The 21,501-nt window shown below is 45.2% G+C and overlaps 1 protein-coding gene across 1 annotated transcript in view; it reads right to left on the reverse strand.

Moving 5' to 3' along the window:
* Window positions 1-3,052: 3,052 nt before the first annotated feature.
* ADRA1A (adrenoceptor alpha 1A) overlaps window positions 3,053-21,501 on the reverse strand; it is a 251,406-nt gene continuing 232,957 nt past the window's right edge. The window contains exon 4 of the mRNA XM_073653537.1: window positions 3,053-5,481. Within this exon, the coding sequence (XP_073509638.1) occupies window positions 5,474-5,481 (8 nt within the window). The 3' untranslated portion in view covers window positions 3,053-5,473. The remainder of the gene's footprint in view (window positions 5,482-21,501) is intronic.

Below are 21,501 nucleotides of genomic sequence, written 5' to 3' on the forward strand. Positions count from 1 at the left end.
TGCATCAATGTTAATATTGTGCAGAATTAAGTATGCTGACACCCCTCTATATACCTTTTTCGTCCACAAACAGCCCCCTATATACAAGATGATCCCACACAGCACCCCCTTTATACTGTATGAGCCCACTTTCCCTTTATATACAGTATGAGTCCATACAGTCCCCTCTACAGTATACAGCACTACCCCTAACACAGCCTCCTCTATATACAGTATGAGTCCCCTCATATACAATATGAGCTCACATACAGCCCCAAATATACAACCAAATACATTATGAGCCCCCACATAGTCCCTCTATATACAGCATGAGTCTCCATATAGCCTCCCCATATATAGTATGAAACCCCACATAGCCCCTAAATACAGCATGAGCCCTCACATAGCCCCCTATATATAGTATGAGCACCCACATAGCCCCCTATATACAGTATGAACTCCCACATAGCTCCTTATATACAGTAAGAGCCCCATATAGTCCCCTATATACAGTATGAGCCCCCACATAGCCCCCCTATATACTGCATAACCCCCACGTAGCCCCCACCATACACATACTCACCTTGCTCCAGTTCTCCCTGTCTCCTCTGCTCCAGTCTTTCCTGTGTGCACTAACCCTCTGCACAGGAGACGTGATGTAGTGACATCATCGCGTCTTCTTTCTCAGTTGCACATGCTGAATTATGGAAGACAGAGTCACCATCTCCCTCCTCCACCATTATATTCACTGTTGCCAGTACCCTGAGGATGCAGAAAGCAGTGAATTAGGAGACCGGGCGGGGGATGGCGGCAGTATGATGCAGCCCGTGGGCCAGTGTTTTCAGCACTCGGCAGTCTCGGTCCAAGGGACAGACAAGAACAGCCTGTGGGCTGGATGTGGCCCGTGTGGCTACACTTTGTTCAGGTCTGTTCTAGCTCATGCATAATAGGGAAGATAAAGTATAGTACCATGGATAGATTTTGTTATATTAATGTAAAAAAATATAATGCTGACTTCTTAAATGACTTTGAATTTCTCAATGACTAGAATTAGTCTGGACGCATGCATTCTAACTGTGAATCGGTGGCGTGGGAGAGGGACCTGGGCTGGAATTCAACCTATTTTGGAACGTAGGGAAGCAACAACATAGCACAGAAGGAGAATCAGATTAGAGTTACCATGGGAGGCAAACCTCTTATCCAAAAACATGGACTGGGCTTAACAATGTGATACTTGTTAAGACTGTGATGAAAGCTGTGCTCACAGATGTAGTAGAGGCAAGCTTGTCATTTCTCATAAAATTGCAGGTAAACTACATCAGAGGCATAGCCAAAAAAGCCAAGCTCATCCCCAGAATATGTCCGCTTCTTCATCATGCCAAATCTTTGGTGAGGTAGTTAAATTATCTTCGATTATCCAGCTCCACGGTTCCTCTAAAAAGCACTACTGATGCGTTTCAAATCAGATTAGTGATTTCTACTTATAGAATGACCTTCTAGATTATTAGTCATTGTGATGCACAAACAGTACAGGCCCAAAGAATTACATATATAGGATTCTGCTGTCTGCCATAGGTGAAAGTCAATGACATATTTGATATATTGTGTAAAACATTGGCTGCATGAAAAGTACCTACAAGGTCGCTTCTGGAGCAATGTACTTTTATTTGTGGACATCCCATATTTCACATTTTATTTTGAGCTGTTTATTTCTGTGCATTAACAAAATGGTCTCAGACTGACAGAAGTTTTATTACACAGTGTACATCGCCCATGCTGGTTCCCTGTAATGATGGGATGTCATCATGAGAAATATGTGGGTGTGACGTAAACGTACAGAACAATTCAGATGATTGCTATATATATATATATATATATATATATATATATATATATAGTACAGTCAGAAATGTTGCATTCATGAATATTAATAAAGTCTCACTTTTTTATGCACATGTGGGCATAGCCTTCTCTTTTTTTTAATACAAATTGGAAATTCTGTTCTCACCATATTTCTTTGATGAGAATTGAATGTTCCTTATTATGCTCTGAGGTCTTTCCAGACCCCAGGACATAATGAAAGTGGGGGTTTAAAAAAAAATTATACCGTACTCGTCTCTCCCTGTTCCTCTCTGCCCCTCTGTGCAGATTCTGTTTGGTTTTCCGTTACTCTTCTAGGTGCCTCCAGTCTTCTTCTGCCTTCACAGTGCTCTATCGTGACTCAGATGGTGAATAGGACTCACGCAATGTCATGACATATGTCGTCCAGCAACGTCATAAGGTTTATACAGTACCGGAAGACCAGGTAAGCGCTGTCCACCATGTGGCTGAATTTGCTAAAAGTGCATGGTAAAAAATTTGAATACTGGCGAATCCAAATTATTTTGTAAAATTCAGCCTCAAATTGATCTGCTCATCTCTAACCTCCCACTTCTCCTCTCACTACATTATTCTGACACATAGAACACATTAAGGACTCTTGTACATGAAATAGCATTGCTTCTATGGAGAAAAGGAGTGTGGTAGTGTTGGCATGGCGGTGCACAGAGGTTGCATTGCTCTGCACTAAAGAGTCGTTTAGACATTCTGTATTGAAACATTCTCTCATAGACACAATTTTATATGTTAAATAAATAAACACAGCCCAATAGAGCATTTAGAATCTATTAGAAAAACAATTTACATGTCTCTGTATGAAATATGGCTGTGTGCAAGAGCTCTTACTATGTCACTGAAGACTAGCATTTTATTGATGTTTCTTAGCATTTCTATGACCCTGCAAAATGAGAAAAGATAACTATTGACTGCTAGTAAAGAAGATGCAATGTTCCCCTAATACAGGATATTATGTATGCACATGCACATTGTGGTAATGCGACTCACTCAGCTGCTCTCAGAGGTAGACACAGGAACACTTGGAGTTAATGTCCATGGCTGGTTTATTACTTCATAACCAGAATACCAAATAGTAACACAAAATGGCCCACTTTGGCATAAATGAAAATCCACGGCACTCAAAGTCCTTTCCACTGCGGCTCCAACCTTGTGGAAAACAGCACACTTCAGCTCACACTTGAGCACCCGACTGGAGACTTCCTTGACCAAACAAACAAAAAACTCAGTAGCTGGACATTTAACTTCCCCAACCACACCCTTGAGGTGGAGATATGGTGAGTGGCCGTCCCACCCATCTCTTACAACCACTCACAAAAAACCCAACCCTCTCATGACTGATTAACCCCTTCAGCATATAACATGATGGAGAGAAACTTCTGGGTTTCACATCACAGAAGATAGCAATCTTCGTGATACATATCTCCCCTCACATATGACGCGCCCCCTGGGGCGGTGGGGTACTCGGTAGCCGGGCCGGTCCTTTTCGCAGTAGTCACGGTGGCAGTGACCCGGTCTGTGGCCCACGAGCGGTCAAATAAAGAAAAGGGAAAGTCAATTCTGGGGATAATATTCGTGACACCACCCATGGTATGCGGCTATATGGGGCCGCCGCTGCAGTGCAGATCCACTGGAGCTGATGGTGACGCAGCAGAGTTGGTTCTGCTCTCCACAGGCAGAGCTAAGCTCCAGGGCAGTAAATGATGAATTGTGGAGGTAGATGTTGTTGGTGCGGTGTAGTGCAAGGCAGAGGGCGCAGATAATGACGAGACAACAAATTAATGGCGATTTCCTCTACCTTTACTTGCGGTTTGGAGTTGTAGGTCTTCCCTCTGCGCTATCCTCTTTGGCCCTGCTGCTTAAAGCTATGCTCCGGCCCTTGTTCCTGAGCAAAACGTCTATTCCTCACCCATATGGCAGGCAGCTCGAGCATTCTTCAGGTGTCGCTCCTTCGTTGCGGCGCTGGGCCCAAGGATGCTGCTGAGCCGCCGGGCATCTGGTGGGCCAGGAGACCTGCAGTCTCCTGCCCTCTGGATTTAGCTGCCGAGCCTTCAGTGCCCGCACAAACACGGACTGTGGTGTCCGATTCCTTGTGCTTTTTCCTCTGGGGCGAGCTTGATCACAGTTCCCTTCCCCATGCTCTTCCTCGTCACTCTCCTGTCTCCAACTGCCTTTTTCAACTGACTTTTTCTAACCTCGCCTCCAGGTTCCAATTTAAAGGGGAGGAGCTCCCCCTTCTGGTCTGGAGCCAGGAAAGTGTTGGATGCTGGTATACCTGATCAGGGGACCCCTCCTTGCTTCTAGGCATGTCATCACCCCCTGTGAGGGATGCAATACCACTGTGGCAACCGGACCCCTGGGGTGCCACACTCACCCCTAGTTAACTTCAGTACTCCTGGACTGAGGACACCTTTTGAGTTAAACAATTAATAACAATTAACATTATCAAAAATTTACAAAGTCTCAAAAAGGCAAAAATCACAAAAACCCAACAATAATTGGTAGCAGTCATTGCGGCGCTTAGTCTTTACGCCGCTATCCGGGAATTGTCTTTTTCCGGATACCTGAAGGTTGGTTGGTGGGAACCACCTCAACCCACTTCGTGTATCGTCCCTGGGCGTGGCTTCAGGGCACTCTGTTGGTGGGCCTGGTTTTTGGCCACACCTGCGGTTTATTTTCAAGGCCAACAATTAACTTTACCCAACATTGTTATGACCACATCTAGTCCTGTGGTCCTTTTGTCCATAAATATAATAACTATATACACTCACGATTGCTTAAAAGTTCTTACAGGAAGTCTCTGTAGGCTCTCATACTTAACGGTTGCAACTATATACTATACACTTTTATTTTATCACACTTTAGTCCCTATAACGGACAGGGAGCTGACCTATGGTCCTACGGGTTGATCTACGCAGTAGATTTGTTGACAATGAACTACTCGGGTCTCTAGTGTCTACCGCTGGTGTGGTGGGCTCAGTGTGGACTACACTACGGTTAGTCTGAGGTAACACTGGTAGGCTTGGTAGTCTTCTACGACTTCTTTGACTCACCATGAGTATGACAGATTTACCGCTAGCAGGGGGTAGATTCTCCTGATCCGCTGCTGACAAAGCATTTGTTTCTCGGGCCGCCTGGTCTCCCAGTTGTTCTAGAGTCTCTGTGGCTTCAGGTAAGGATATTTGGGGAAAGGACAGGACAGGTACCACGATTGCTTGGTTCACCTGCGTCCAAGACCGGGGAAATTCTCCAAGGATGGTTTGAACCGTCTCTTCCACCTTTTCTGTGTGCTGGAGGCTGTTTTGATCTTCCTCTTGGTGTCTCAATTGATCAGGGCATATATTCAGGTGGTCTCTTGAGACTGCTGCCGAAGTCTCTCCTCCATCTTTACTGATGAGGCATACTTTGGTGTTGTCGAAATTTGAAGGTAAGACGGTGTATGGCTCAACCTCCCACTGATCGTCTAATTTGTGAACTCGTCTCTTCCTTTTGAGTACTTGTTCTCCAGGTGACAAGGGAACTGCAGGTGCATGCTGATTATAAGTTCTTTCCTGCCTCTGTCTCGCCTGGGACAAACTTCTCTCTACACATTCTTGCACCTTCAAAAACCTAGAAAAGGACACATCAAATCCATGATAGGGTCATAAAAATCTCAAAATTTATTAGATCATAAAATTAAAAACATGATGAAGGGATAAGGGAAAAGGGGGGGGGGGGACAAAAATGGAGAAAAAGGAGGTGGACTACACAGGGGGGTATATAAGTAAATGTCAATGGTAGATGATAAAATAGCTCTCATGTCCACATAACATAGCATATATAACCACAGTAGGATAAAATATCACTGGAATGTATAAGTGTTAATAACAGATACCACAGTTATAAATAGGAGCAAAAACATTAATGAATAAAGTGCACAGTGCCTAAAGGATAGTATTGCCCCTAGCTAAATACTCAGGGGATCTGTATGTAGCAGAGTATGTTCCAAGTGGATATATAATATGCAAAAGATGGTGGAGTGATCATGAGTTCAGAATACAACAAAGTTAATAGACAATACTAACCCCCTGGATGGCACACCTCACATCAGACGCGCGTTTCGCCAATGCTTTGTCAAGAATATAGGTCAGACATATGAGTCAGTATATATATATGAGAGGCCAGTGATCGATTAGTGTGGACAGGTGCGGAAACAAAAGCGCCATGCATGGTAATCCCGGCGTCACATCATGCCAGGCAGTCACGTCTCCATGGAGCGCGGCCGCCCGGGAGCAAGTGACGTCGGCGTGCATGTCAGCGAGGACCGCACAGAGGGAATCCCGGAAGTGACGTGTCATTAAGAGCTCAGGACAGGATTTAAGGTATGTATAATGACACTGTGAATGCTGAATACAGAATACAGCGCATGAAAGAGAATCCCCATACTTGGACATAGCAGATCAAAATCAAGTGAAAAGATCAATGTGATAAATACACAATTTTGAAAATTATTCAATAAAAGAATGCCCCATGTGCAAATAGCGCTAAGTGACAGCAGTGAAAATAACAATACATGATGCAAAAAAGAATAAAAAATACAGTTAAAAAGTACAATTAATTATAGGGCACAAGTGCATGTGACCCTGAATCCGACTCCATTCAAGTATATATGAGTAAATACAGTGTATATACAAAATACAAAAACAAATGCAAAAGTAAATAAAGTGTCTTGTGCAACTTATTGACTCTTCCTCTGGAAATAAGCATACGATAAGCTAAAGTCCTCCGTGATTATTGTTCACAGTCCACTTGAAAGAAGATGACAGGTCACGAGGTGGATGTCAATAGGCGAAAGAACTAAGGGAAATAAAAACAAAAATTAAAATCTAATAAAAAAAGTTTAAAAACAAGCAAAATGAGGACCAAGAATAATGCGCTTTGGGACCAAGGGATGTTCAGAGAAAAGGTGCAAAACTATAAGATTCATTCAGGCCATAGGGTGACATGGCACTTAAAATAGTTATCCATCTCACTTCCTTCTGTGCTAATAACTTTTTCCAGTTGCCCACCCGGATACCAGGGTAAACCCTGTCAATACCACTCACCTTCAATACCGAGGAGTCACAGTCATGAAACTTTTTGAAGTGACGGGGAATGGTTTTCAGTTCTTCAAAGGTGTCACTTTCTCTAGCTGCCTTTATATCCAGGACATGTTCCCGTGTCCTCCTACGAAGTTCTCTTGTTGTCATCCCAATGTAAATTTTGTTACAAGGGCACATGGCACTGTACATTACACCTACTGTATTGCAAGATATGGTGTGAGTAATCTTGAAACTCCTTGAGTTGTCAGCATTAGTGAATGTCTTTGTTGGTTCAATATTTAGGCAGGCTACCCATCCACCACAAGGACGACAGCCCCATTGTGGGCCCTTAGAGCCAAATAGTAAGTTCTTTTTTTCTACATGCTAGATGGCTATGGACCAGCAAGTCTCGTAGATTCTGTGACCGTCGGTAGGTGATTATTGGATTTTGTGAAACATAGAGTGCCAGTGATTGGTCTAATTGCAAGATTCGCCAGTGTTTCTTAAGTGCAGCCCATACTTCCCCACTTCTAGCATTGAAAGTAGAGATAAATCTCACTAGGTCCGATGTTTCCGGTATTCATGTCTTATATAATAAATCCTTCCTTTTGGAGAATTTGGCCCTCCAGTAGGTACGTTGGATAATTTTGTCGCTGTAGCCCCTATCACGGAACCTATCTTTTAGTAGATTTGCCTGGATCTCAAACTTCGCATCACTGGAACAAATGCGGCGCATTCTGAGAAATTGTCCGGTTGGAATACTATCAACAAGATTTCTAGGGTGTGAAGAAGCAGCAGATAGGAGAGAATTTACTGAGGTCGGTTTACGGTAGACATCCGTTTGGATGAATCCATCTTGGTCGATGTCCAATAGGACATCCAAAAAATCAATTTGATGTTGTCCATACTATCCTTTAGGCACTGTGCACTTTATTCATTAATGTTTTTGCTCCTATTTATAACTGTGGTATCGGTTATTAACACTCATACATTCCAGTGATGTTTTCTCCTACTGTGGTTATATATGCTATGTTATGTGGACATGAGAGCTATTTTATCATCTATCATTGACATTTAATTATATACCCCCCTGTGTAGTCCACCTCCTTTTTCTCCATTTTTGATCCCCCCCCTTTTCCCTTATGCCTTCATCATGTTTTTAATTTTATGATCTAATAAACTTTGAGATTTTTATGACCCTATCATGGATTTGATGTGTCCTTTTCTAGGTTTTTGAATTTTGAGTGACACACAAATGTTTTTTATTTGCTACTTTAGCTAATTTTTATTGTTACTATATGTCCTGTATTTTTACAGAGGTTATCGCTTTCCAATATGGATTTTAAAGCCAAGGAGGCTGCTTGGCATTCCCAAGCCTTATCAGTCTTTAAGGGGAAAGGGGTCCTTTCTGACACTAACAATCAAGCCGACATTCGTGAATGCAAGCGCACCTTGAAATTACTCTACCACCGCCGTATTAAAGTCTGGTGGAACAGATTTACACTAGAGAAATATGTAGAAGAAAAACTTATCCCACGGAGACTGCGAATACAGGTCTTCCCCTCTTATGGGAAAGATGATTCAGTTTTTACGACACGGTGGGAAGAGGCATGTGACCAATGTTCATGTGAATTTCTAGGTTTAATTATTAAGAACGGGACCACTTTGAATGAGATTGACTCAGATCACTATAAAAGAGGAAAAATTAAAATCCTTGATTTCAACAAATGACTTCGATAAATTTAATGAAGAAATGGAGGAATGTTTTTCCCTTTGGGAGAAACAAATCAAGATGACAAAAACTAATAAATATCAACGTGACCAATTTGATAGGGATAACAATAAAGTGTACAAATGGAAATTTATTAAACCTTTCCATGGTGAACAGAAAGGATCAGTTTCATCTCATATATCAACGGACAATGAATCCACCGATTCCTCCACCTCAAAGTCCAGCTACAACACGAGATGGGGTCTATTTGATGTTGTCCATACTATCCTTTAGGCACTGTGCACTTTATTCATTAATGTTTTTGCTCCTATTTATAACTGTGGTATCGGTTATTAACACTCATACATTCCAGCGATGTTTTCTCCTACTGTGGTTATATATGCTATGTTATATGGACGTGAGAGCTATTTTATCATCTATCATTGACATTTACTTATATACCCCCTGTGTAGTCCACCTCCTTTTTCTCCATTTTTGTTCCCCCCCCCTTTTCCCTTATCCCTTCATCATGTTTTAATTTTATGATCTAATAAATTTTGAGATTTTTATGACCCTATCATGGATTTCATGTGTCCTTTTCTAGGTTTTTGAATTTTGAGTGACACACAAATGTTAATTATTTGCTACTTTAGCTAATTTTTGTTGTTACATTCTTGCACCTTGTGGTATTATTGCTGCCGCTCCGTATCCCAGTCTGCATCTGGTGATGTCGTCTCAGGTGTTAAAACTCCTATGTGTAAGTCAATGGGTAGCTTGCCAGGTCTTGCCCTCATTAGGTAGGCAGGTGTACAGTTGGTGGAGTTCACCGGGATGTGGTTATATAGGTCTACCAAATCTGGTAACTTCCCTGGCCACAGGCTACGTTCTTCAAGGGGCAACATCTTCAACAGGTCTATTACCACCTGGTTCATTTTCTCACACAACCCATTGGTCTGGGGATGATACGGCGTCGTCTTTATTTTCTTGCAGCCGTACAAGTTATAGAATTCTTGAAACACTTCTGCTTCAAAGGCTGGGCCTTGGTCGGTAAGCACTCATTCAGGGTAACCGTGCGGGCAACAAAAGTGTTGCTCAAACGCTTTGGCTGCCGTCTTAGCCGTCTGATCCTTCACTGGCACTACTACCAGGAACCGGGAGTAGTGGTCTACTATGGTGAAAACACAGACATAGCCTGACCGACTTGGGGCTAGCTTCACGTGGTCCAAGGCTACCAGTTCAAGTGGTTGTTTGGTGACTATGGGCTGCAGGGGAGCCCTCTGGCTATCACGGTCTTTCCGTCTCAGGTTGCATGGACCACATTCTCGACACCATCTCTCGATTGCTTTCCTCATGCCAACCCTGTAGAATCGTTCACGTAGCAGGACTTCCAACTTCTTCCACCCGAAGCATCCTGCTCCATCGTGGTACGCCTCTAAGACCACTGGCGCATCCCGCCTCGGGACTACCACCTGCCAGACCAGTTCGTGTATCCGGGAGTTGATACTCCTCCTACACAGCTTTCCCTCATAGATGAACAGTTTGCCCTTCTCCTACCACAACTGTTGGGTCTCCTGTGGAGCATCTGGACCAGGGTGTGAGTCAGCTTGTGTCAGCAACTCCTTTACTAGGTGGACAGCCGGGTCGCTATTCTACGTTTCTGCCCATCCATGGTGGGGCAATGGGTTAAACGTGGCCTCTCTATTGGCAGAGCGCTTGTTCCTCACACAGTGGGAGCACTGGGTCACCCCATGATGATGGAAAGCCGGTAGCTCTATCTCCTCCAGCTCTTCCGGGTGTTCTCTCCCATCTGGCAAGTTGGGCATCCTGGACAGCGCATCAGCATTAGCGTTTTTATGCCCTGCTCGATACTTGGTAAACTCGTAGTTGGACAACCGAGCCATCCATCGCTGCTCCAGTGCACCTAGCTTCGCCGTTTCAAGGTGGGTCAGCGGATTATTGTCCGTGAAAATTGTAAACTTCGCTGAAGCCAGGTAGTTGTTTGAAGCGCTCTCTTACAGCCCTGACTATGGCTAAAAACTCCAACTTGAAGGAACTATAGTTGTTGTGGTTCCTTTCTGTGGGACGGAGCTTCCTGCTGGCATAGGCAATCACTCTCTCTCTGCCCTGCTGTACCTGGGACAGCACCACTCCCAATCCCACGTTGCAGGAATCCGTATAGAGTTTAAAGGGTTGGCTATAGTCGGGGTAGGCCAGGACTTTGTCTCCCGTAAGAGCCACCTTCAGCCGAGTGAAGGATTCTTCTTCTTTTTAACCCCATTCTAACGGAGGATTCGGGTTCTTGGCCTTCTTGGACTGGCCCACTAAGAGGTCCTGCATGGGTGCCGCTATCTTGGTGAAACCCTTGATGAATCTCCTGTAGTAGTCTACCAGCCCGAGGAACTGCTGAACTTCCTTGAGAGTGGAGGGTCTTGGCCAGTCCTGATCACGGTGACTTTTTCAGGGTCTGGTGCTACACCTTCGGCGCTTACCACATGGCCTAGGTGCTGCACCTTGTACTTCAACAGGTGGCACTTGGACGGCTTTACTTTCAGGCCAAAACCAGATAGGGCCTCGAACGCCTCAGCCAGGTGCTCCAGGTGGTCTTCATATGTCTTTGAGTAGACGATTACGTCGTCTAGGTACAGCAGAACGGTTTCGAAGTTTTTGTGTCCTAGGCAACACTCCATTAACCGCTGGAATGTTCCCGGGGCGTTGCAGAGCCCGAATGGCATGCAGTTGAACTCGCAGAAGCCCATTGGTGTCGTAAACACGGTCTTCTCTCTGTCCGCCTCTGCCACGGGAACCTGCCAATACCCACTGGTGAGATCCAAAGTGGAGAAATAGTTAGCGGATCTCAGTGCAGCTAATGATTCCTCAATTCTGGGTAATGGGTAGGCGTCCTTATGTTTAATGCGGTTAATCTGCCTATAATCAACACACATCCTCATTGTACCATCTTTCTTTCTAACAAGGACTAATGGAGCTGCCCAGGGGCTACAACTATCTCTGATCACCCCAGCCTCCTTCATCTCCCGTAACATTCCCTTGGCACATTGATAGTGAGCTGGGGGTACAGGCCGGCACCTCTCTTTAATGGGCGGATGATCTCCTGTGGGGATATGATGTTGGACCCCGTTTACCTGCCCAAAGTCTAGTGGGTGTTTGCTAAAGACTCGCTCATATTCTTGGACCATGCGGTACACCCCATGCTTTTGGTGCGAAGGGATGGAGTCAGTGCCTACTTGTAGCTTCTGACACCAATCCTCCATCTGCCCCTTGGGGCCATTGTCTTCTGCCTGTTCGGATGGAGGCAAGGGTTCCACTGCCTTTATTGCGTTGTTACTGACAGTGAACAGTTTAGCAAGGGTGGCATACCGGGGTAAATAGACCTCTTTCTCCCCACAATTCAGGATGCGTATCGGTACTCTCCCCTTGCGGACATCGACTACCCCCCTGGCCGTCAAGATGGTGGACCTACTATCAGAGTACACGGGTTCTACCAGGGCCTGATAATCTTGACCCCTGAGTCCTATTGCTGCCCGACACCATATTAATATTTCACTCCTAAGGAGCATTGCAATGGGGAATGGATCACTCACTCTGACACTGCCGACTTCTCCACCAGATATCTCTACCTGTTGTCTCTGCATCAGGGCTTTGATCTCCTACTGCAGAACTCTCTGCTGACTAGAACTGGCAGTCTCTACAACCTGTTGCAACAAAACAATAATTTCCCCAAGACAATTCTCTATCACGTTGGTGCCTAAGGTTATCATAGGGTGGCTTTCTCGGCGATCAATATCTTCCATAATCAACCCTTGTGGTGGCAATTCTACTCGGCTAACCTTTATGGTCACCTCTTTATACCCCACCTGAGGCAAGGGCTGACCATTGCTGGCATAGATGTTAATATGTTCATCTGGACTGCGGGTAATGTCTGAATCAGTCCAGTATCGTCTAAAAAGGATATATGGCATCGTTGTCACCTGGGAACCACTGTCCAGTAACGCGTTCATCGGGATGCCATCAAGCACGACAGGTAGGACCGGTCGTCCTCCCATGTACTTGTCTCGCCAGCTTTGTGGGCCTGGTCTTTTTACTCCTGGGGGTTGGCCCATTGCCCCAGGGGTTGCTCGTTTAAATTGCAGAATCTTGCGAGGTGCCCCGTCTTTTGACAGCGGCGACATAAGGGTTGTCCATTCTGCTTGTAGCAATCGCTGTTTCTCCCTCTGGTTGGTGGAATCCTTCTCTGCCGTCGCCACGGGACGTCATCTGGACTGGAAACCAGCTGAATTCTTTCCTTTGGAGACACTTGCATGGCCTGCACGGTTTTGGTTAGTGTAGCCACACTTTTGGTCAGCTCCTGGACCTGAAGGCGTAGGTCTGCAGACGGGTCATTATCTAGGGTCTGCGCCTCAGCCTCCACAGGTGCCAGGGAAAAAGACGCCACCTCCTGGTGGTATGTAATAACTGGGCGCTGGAGGGGTGCGGTGCCACTTGGGGTTGATTCTCGCAGCACCCGGATGGCCCGGTCTGTAAATTGCGCAAAGTCTATATCAGGGTTTTGCAGAGCCATAATGCGCAGCTGTATCCGGTGAGCGTTAGACAGGAGCCCCTCAATAAACTGTTCAGTTAGCAATCTTTCTTCGTCTTGCACACTGTTGGGGTCTACCTGTTTAATGGCCCCCAGCGCCTCCTGCAGGTTTAGAGCATAGTCCCGTACACTGTCCTGCACCCTTTGTTTGCACCCGTAGAACTTCATTTTAATCTCTGCTGCTGTGCGGGTGTCAAAGGTATCCTTTAACCTGGCCAGAATTTGTTTAACAGTGCTTTTGTCCCTGACCGGCCAGGACTTCACCTCCCTCTGGGCTTCACCGATTAGCTGGCCTATAAGGATGCTGACTTTCTGCTCCTCAGACAGGGGGTACACTTGGAACAAACTGCGCAGTCTCTCCTCAAATTCACTCAAGGTGTGCGACTCCCCTGAGTAATGGGGCAACCACGCCACCCCTGGTATATACGGCATGGATAAAGGTATTACTGTGGCGGCGGCCGCTCTCACAGCTGGATCCTTTTCCAGGTTCCTCCCCCCCTAGTGAACCTCAGCCTGGTCCTGGGTTTCTGCTGGCGTACCAGTATGCTGCTCTGCAGGCGAGAGGAATCGCTTACCCGGAGGTTCCGGATCGGGGCCTCCTGCTTCCCCTCGGCTGACGGCAAATGACGTGATGATACAGTTCAGAAAAGTCTATGGCACACAGTACCCGGTTATACTGGGCTACGACAATCCTGTTCGTGACGCCAAGTATGACGCGCCCCCTGGGGCCGTGGGGTACTCGGTAGCCGGGCCGGTCCTTTTTGGGGTAGTCACGGTGGCAGTGACCCGGTCGGTGGCCCTGAGCGGTCAAATAAAGAAAAGGGAAAGTCAATTTTGGGGATAATATTAGTGACGCCACCCATGGTATGCGGCTATATGGGGCCGCCGCTGCAGTGCAGATCCACTGGAGCTGATGGTGATGCAGCAGAGTTGGTTCAGCTCTCCACAGGCAGAGCTAAGCACCAGGGCAGTAAATGATGAATTGTGGAGGTAGATGTTGTTGGTGCGGTGTAGTGCAGGGCAGAGGGCGCAGATAATGACCAGACAACAAATTAATGGAGGTTTCCTCTACCTTTACTTGCGGTTTGTCAGAGTAGACAAGGGCACTGGTACTAGCTGGTGGTGGAGGTCCGAGCGGCCTAGAAGCAATTTGGGGATCCACCTCGCCAGGTGGAGTTGTAGGTCTTCCCTCTGTGCTATCCTCTTTGGCCCTGCTGCTTAAAGCTATACTCCGGCCCTCGTTCCTGAGCAAAACGTCTATTCCTCACCCATATGGCAGGCAGCTTGAGCCTTCTTCAGGTGTTGCTCCTTCGTGGCAGCGCTGGACCCTAGGATGCTGCTGAGCTGCCGTACGTCTGGTGGGCCAGGAGACCTGCAGTCTCCTGCCCTCCGGATTTAGCTATCGGGCCTTCAGTGCCCACACAACCACGGACTCCGGTGTCCGATTCCTTGCGCTTTTTCCTCTGGGGCGAGCTTGAGCACAGCTCCCTTCCCCATGCTCTTCCTCGTCACTCTCCTGTCTCCAATTGCCTTTTTCAACTGACTTTTTCTAACCTCGCCTCCAGGTCAAATATAAAGGGGAGGAACTCTCCCTTCTGGTCTGGAGCCAGGAAAGTGTTGGATGCTAGTATACCTGATCAGGGGACCCCTCCTTGCTTTTAGGCATGGCATCACCCCCTGTGAGGGAGGCAATGCCACTGTGGCAACCGGACCCCTGGGGTGCCACACATACATTTCCAGTGACCCTGTCACAACATCCATAAACCAATAATCCATATTTTGATGCTATATACCATCATTCAGAGCATATCCCAGAACCTCAACAATGATATAAAAGTTTCTTTACTACTAAGCATTCTTGATAATATTCTACATTTCTTTACATTAATGGGAAGTCTGATGTGGATATTGTCATCCTTCTTATATTGCAAAATAGTAATGAACATTATAATTTCTCTTATACTGACAGATAATAGCACAATGGTGACCAATTATGTGGGATACCTATAGGAATGATTCCAAAGGGTCCATGTAATTCACTGATGCACCTGACCCCAATATCTTATAAATATCTGTGTCATTAAAAGAATCTTAGACAGAAGAGCTATCACTGTGGTGGAAAGTCTAACAATTATAATGTGACAAGAGTATATGAAATGATAATGTAACTAGTCTATAACCAATGTCGCCTCCAATCCGCACCTCTCCAATTCTACATCTTCCAGAATTTTAAAGAGTTAAAGGTTAAAAAACTACTGACTTAATGTATGGGTACAACACTTTACTAAATCTGAAGATGAGGGTATAAGTGTCTCATTTTAATGGCAAGTTGTCCAAAAAATGAAATACCCCTTTTCGCATCCTTCCATACAGAAACTTTACTCTTTTTAAAATGTTAATGCTACAGGGAAGTAAGGTGCTAAATCTTATCTTTTGGATCATTTGTGCTAGGGCTGGCCGAGTGCTATCTGATATTTTATCGGATGGCACTTGGCCCAATGTTATACTATGGGGCAGTGCAGATCTGCGATTTTTTTTCTCATGCCAATTCAGTGCTCGGATGACGTGCACCCATACAAGGCGGACTTAGACAATGGAGAAGATGGGGTAATTAAGTTCTTTGTCTTCTCCACACCTGTGATGAAATTCTCTCATGCGTGTGAGTCGCAGCACGGTGGAATGACACTCGGATCAAATTCTGACAGGGTTTGAGCAAAGTGTCATTAGCATAATTGGCCCAATTGCCTCGCATGAGAGAATCGACGACCATGTGGCCCCAGCCTAACAGTGAAAACAGATGGGATGGGAAAATGATCTGCCCCCAGATTAACACTTGTAGTGTGCATCTAGTATACACCATCACTATTATTATTTATTATTATAGTGCCATTTATTCCATGGCGCTTTACATGAAAAAGGGGTATACATACAAAAACAATTACAATAATCTTTAAGAAAACGTGACGGTGACTGGTACAGGAGGAGCAAGGACCCTGCCTGCGAGGGCTCACTATTTCACTAATCTAAAGAAAAAGGTCCTTGCAACTGGTTTCTCATAATAGTGTAGCAAAGCAGGTGCCATGTGTATGTGGTCCCAGAATAGGGGGTCATCTTAAGGTGGGCACCAGAATTGCAGAGGAGTTCAAGGTACCACTAAAACAAAGAACCATTGCTTCATCATGGGCGACAAAAGAAAAAAGAAGAGTAATGTTCCGGCACGCAGGCCTTCTTAATGCTGTATATCAGCTTGAGAAATGCCTGCAGGCTGAAACGTTGCTGATTTTGCTGATTTACTACATAACAAGGCAGTGCTTCAGCATATTGGAATTCTTAGCTCTTCTGTTCTCTTATAACATTCACATTTTCGCTGCTGCTCGAAGTATACCTTGAAATCTTTAGGCTCCATCCAGTGTCCGATAATTGTATTATCTACTGTGAGACAAATACGACACGCGTTCACTAAGAGTCTTTCTATAATTATTTTTCATGCTATGTGCATCATAGAGGTTTAATTATCAGAAGTGTTTATGTACAGTTCTCTCTTAAGCTTCCATAAAATCCAGGGCAGATTTCATGCCGAGCAGAGACATTTACCATGCAGAAGGTTATAGGAATTCAGTCACCATGACTAAGCTAAATCATCCTCTTCTACAGATCTGCTCTGGTTCTTGGAATGAGTTTTCGTGACTTTATATTTCTACCTAGTGTGAAAGATTTATATCTCCTGGTAACGCACCTGTAAACACAATGTCACGAGAAACAAATCTCTTGTTCACCTATCCCCCTTTTTCTGACATACCTTTTCAAAATGAACAATGAAGCCATAAACTTAGCAGCTGTATGTACTTTAATTATGAAAAACCCAGGCAAGAGGGTTCGTCAATTGATTTCTTATCAATAGAGAATGAGTGAAGTAATTAAAATCTACTGAATCTTTGGCTTAGCGTTACTTAAGTCTTCGGATTTATTAATGTAGACAAGGCGTTTTCACTCAATGCCCCATTAGAGTTTGTCTACTGTAGTTAATTACGAGGCAAAAAAAGAATCGGAAATGTCTGATCTCTATCACTTCCAAGAGTTCCACTAACCATATGAAAGTGATAGAAACAGGCAAGGGGTCATCAATATGTTAATGGGTTTACTCAAAAAACTTATTCAAGGAGCTAGACGCTTAGATTTTCACACTTTCAGTGGAAATATCGATTTGCTGTAATGTGTTGCTATACAAAGAAATGTAAGTAGTATAGATTATAGAGTACAAAGCCTACTCTTGAGCTTTGTTGATTTGGTCTGAGACTATCCATATGAATACTAAAGCTGACCATACACATACGGCAGCTGATAGGTGAGCGCTGGTATGGACATCAGCTATCTCTCCCAGCTCCCCCAAACACATACACACTCAGCTTCGATGAACATTCATGTGCTTTGAAAGGGGAGAGTGAACAAGACCAGGTCTATTGGCAATGACGCGCCCCCAGGGCCGTGGGATACTCGGCAGCCGGGCCTCTGGTTGCCGGGGGATATCACGGTGGCTGGCCCGGTCCGTGACCCAGGGCGGTCAATGAAAAGGGGAACTTCTATTATACGGGGTTTTTGGGATTATTCGTGACGCCACCTGTGGTGTCTGGTGAGGATCACCAGCGCTGCGACAGTCCTCCGAGGCAGATGATAGGGCAGCTTGAGATGGAACGGCTCCCCACAGGTGGAGCAGGCCTCAGGGCAGTGTAGAGAAATGAAGGTGCGCTGGGCATTGTAGTGCAGGGAGGGAAATGGCACCGGCGAAATAAAGGAGCGGAGGCAGCTCAGTGCAGTCATCCAAGATTTACTCACAGTTCTTAGACAGTTCACAGGTGCACTGTACTGGTGCAAGCCTCCCGCGTCGCACTGCGTTCACCGGGCAGGGGTTCAGTCCTTCCTCAGGCAGTTCGGGTGTACCTGGCGGAACCCCACTTTCTTATGTACCTCTCTAGACCGACTTTACGCTGGGTCTTTACTCCCTCCTGCCCTGCGCTTCCCACTGTGAATCCTGTTCGGGTGCTGCGAGGTCCCCCCTGTCCGTCGGAGTTGCACAGACCTGCTTGACCTTACTTGGATTGGAGTGGTGGCTGGGCTTCTGGGTATAAAAGCCAGAAGCCTCCGGTTTTTCCAGCCGAGGCTTGAAGCTGCACGACTGGGCCAGGGGCCGGTCCCCTTCTTGCGGCCTAGATCCTCCTGACACCTGGCAGGTTCGGGGAGTACGGGTGCCGCCTGCACTCACCGTACTCCCCTAGGATCCCTTCTGTAGAACGGAGCCTACTCCCTGCTCCCCTCCTGGGCCTCAGTCCTTGGGCCCTTGTAGTGGAGCAGAGCTCCTACAGAGACTCTGCTCCCAGACTGTTCCTCTGAACTGTCCCTACTTAACAACCACTATTTTTAAGATGTCTACCTTTTTATATATCTACTGTATGAGTGTTCCCCTAAACTACTTCCTCCACCCATACCCACTACTGGTTCCCCCTAACTTTTGTTCCCCCCACCCCAGCCAGGGTCAGAGCTCAGCAGAAAACTACATTGTGTCTTGCTCCTCCGGCTGGCCTGGGTTAGTGTAGTGTTGGATGTAGGTGTTGGGGTTCCGTGCAGCACTCCCTCCTTACCTGAGAGAAGGGAGACACCACACCTCTGGGTGAGGTGCAGTACCTCTGTGGTGACCGAACCCTCAGGGGCGCCACAGCAACTTATCTGCTGGTTTACAAAACTGGTTTGGCACTAAAATTAAACTGCACAACCCAAATCTCAGAAGCCCTCACAGACATTAGACTGTTGGCCACCCCTGCTAGTATCGGTGACTTTAGTTTTATGTGTATGAAAGCCTTAACTCTTTAGAAAGGCAGGGAAAAGTTAGAGATATGACTGACTGAAGATCCCAAAACTGTTGCTTATTACACTTTGGGTCTCATGGGTTCTACAGGTTCTACACTGTCTGCATTTGCTACTATTGATGTGAGTTTTCCCTTTAATATCTCCAATTGATTTTTCAAATTAGATCCTAGTGTAACGAAAGCAAATTGCTCCATCTCAGATAGCACTACACTGCACCTTATTGACTTACTCCTGAAGGTCCATGATCTGAGACACATCTGTACAAGGAAAAGATGTCTTAAATGGTAGATTTCCTTCCAACAAGTACCACTGTCCACCACCCAACTTCCGATGCCTACAAATGGTAATGTTTGTTGCTGAGTGAGAAAGAGAATGACTTTTACAGAGCATGAATAATTTAGAGGATGGAGTAAATCTTCATACAATTTCTGTAATTGCATTGCTTGATGCTTTGGTAGTTAAAAGGACATGTTGACACACAAAAAATGACAACACTCATAATAAGCTTTTTCTTGAAGAAATATCTCATTGTGTTTTCATATCATTTAGTTAACAAAAGGTTTGAGGGGAAAACATAAATAAAGGCACAACAAATCCCATATTGTAAAATGCTTTATGCATTTTTATAGTTAATCAGCCAAATTCTAAAAACTTAGGGGCCAATTCATCAAAGTGTTTGCACCAGTTTTCTGGCAACACGAAGTTGTGCAAAAAATATTGCAAATTTTGGCATTTTCATGCCAGTTGCGGGCAGCTCTGACAATGTTGATAGAACATGGGCAGGACAGGGCATACTGTTTACTGCCCACCAAACTCATCAAATTATGACACTTACGCCAGAATTTTATTCCAGTCTGACTGGAGTAAGATTTCTGGCAAGGCTCACGCCACTGAGAAGATGCAACGCTAAAATTATTTGGTGCATATTACTCCTCAATGCCCTTTCATTAAGACTGGCTTGCACAATGCCAGTCTTAATGAATTGGGTCATTTAAAGGGGTGGTTCAAAACTAAATTATATTTTCATTCTAAACTCCATCTATTTAATGTCATAACTCATAATCTAATCTTTTTTTCTAATATACTTTCATTAAAAATTCCCTATCCTTCATTAACTACACTATCCAACTACTTTATTTTTTTTCTTCTTTTGAGAATCCCTGAGAATGCTTTGAGACTTCACTTGAGAATCCCAGTGCATGCTGGGATAGTCAAATGACGTGTTGTCACTGCCGCAGCCTCTGCCCCCTACCTGAAGCAAAGTGTCATCAGTGACCTGCATATTTTAGGGGCTGGGCTAGTCCCTGCTCTACTGAGCACGCTTTGATTTTGAATTCTGGCAGATGGTCAGTACATTCCTGTCACTGTGCACTGTTCTCAGTAAAGTGAAGAACAAGTAAGCAGAGATCAGAACCGCCCCGGCAAGTTACATCAGGCAGTGGTTGCTGCTTGCTCGTTCTATACTTATACTGAGCAATGACAGTGCGCTCTGTTGCTGTCCCGTCACTTCTGATCAGGGCCAGCAAGAAAGTGCATTGCCACTGTGCACTGAGGAGAACAGTGCACAGTGACAGGAATCTACTGAGCATCCGTTGAAATTGAGAACATGCTCAGTACAGCAGGGACTAGCCCAGCACGTGAAACGGAGGTCACTGATGATGCTTCATTTCAGGGTGGGGGCAGAGGCTGTATCAGTGACCGCAGCCTCTGCCCCCTGATGACACTTTGTTTGAGTATTCCAGCATTCACTGGGATTCTGAAACAAAGCGTCATCAAAGAGGAGGTAGGAAAAAAATAGAATACAGTTAGATAATGGCAGTTAGTTAGTGCAATTTCTCCTGAGTACGCCGATACCCCATATGTGGGGGAAAACCACTGCTTTGGTGTACGGCAGGGTTCGGAAGAGAAAGAAGCGCTATGTTGGCTGGGATAGGCAGCAGACACCATGTCACATTTGAAGAGTCGCTGACATGCCAAAACAGCAGAAACCCCCACAAGTGACCCCATTTTGTAAACTACACCTCTCAAGGAATTCATCTAGGGAAGTAGTGAGCATTTTTTAATTTTTAAATTTATACCATTGGGCAGTGAAAAAAGCATAATTATATTTTTACCACAAAAAAATGTTTTACCCTCAGATTTTACATTTTCACACAGGGCAATGGGTAAAAATGGTGCCGAAATGTGTCACACAATTTCTTCTAAAAGTGTCAATACCCCATATGTGGCTGTATCGTACCACTTAGCCATACGGTGAGATTTGAGGGGGAAGGAGTGCTATTTGACAATTGGAGAACAAATTATTGTAGAATAAGCATTTGGATTTGGGAGCACAAAATTTTCTGAATTTCTTTTGGGGGGCAAGGACCATTTTGCTTTTCCAGAGCCTTTCTGCTACCAGT

The sequence above is a fragment of the Phyllobates terribilis genome, unplaced genomic scaffold, assembly GCF_046119375.1.
Source record: "Phyllobates terribilis strain yellow unplaced genomic scaffold, ASM4611937v1 Scaffold_11__3_contigs__length_659146591, whole genome shotgun sequence".
Classification (NCBI taxonomy): domain Eukaryota; kingdom Metazoa; phylum Chordata; class Amphibia; order Anura; family Dendrobatidae; genus Phyllobates; species Phyllobates terribilis.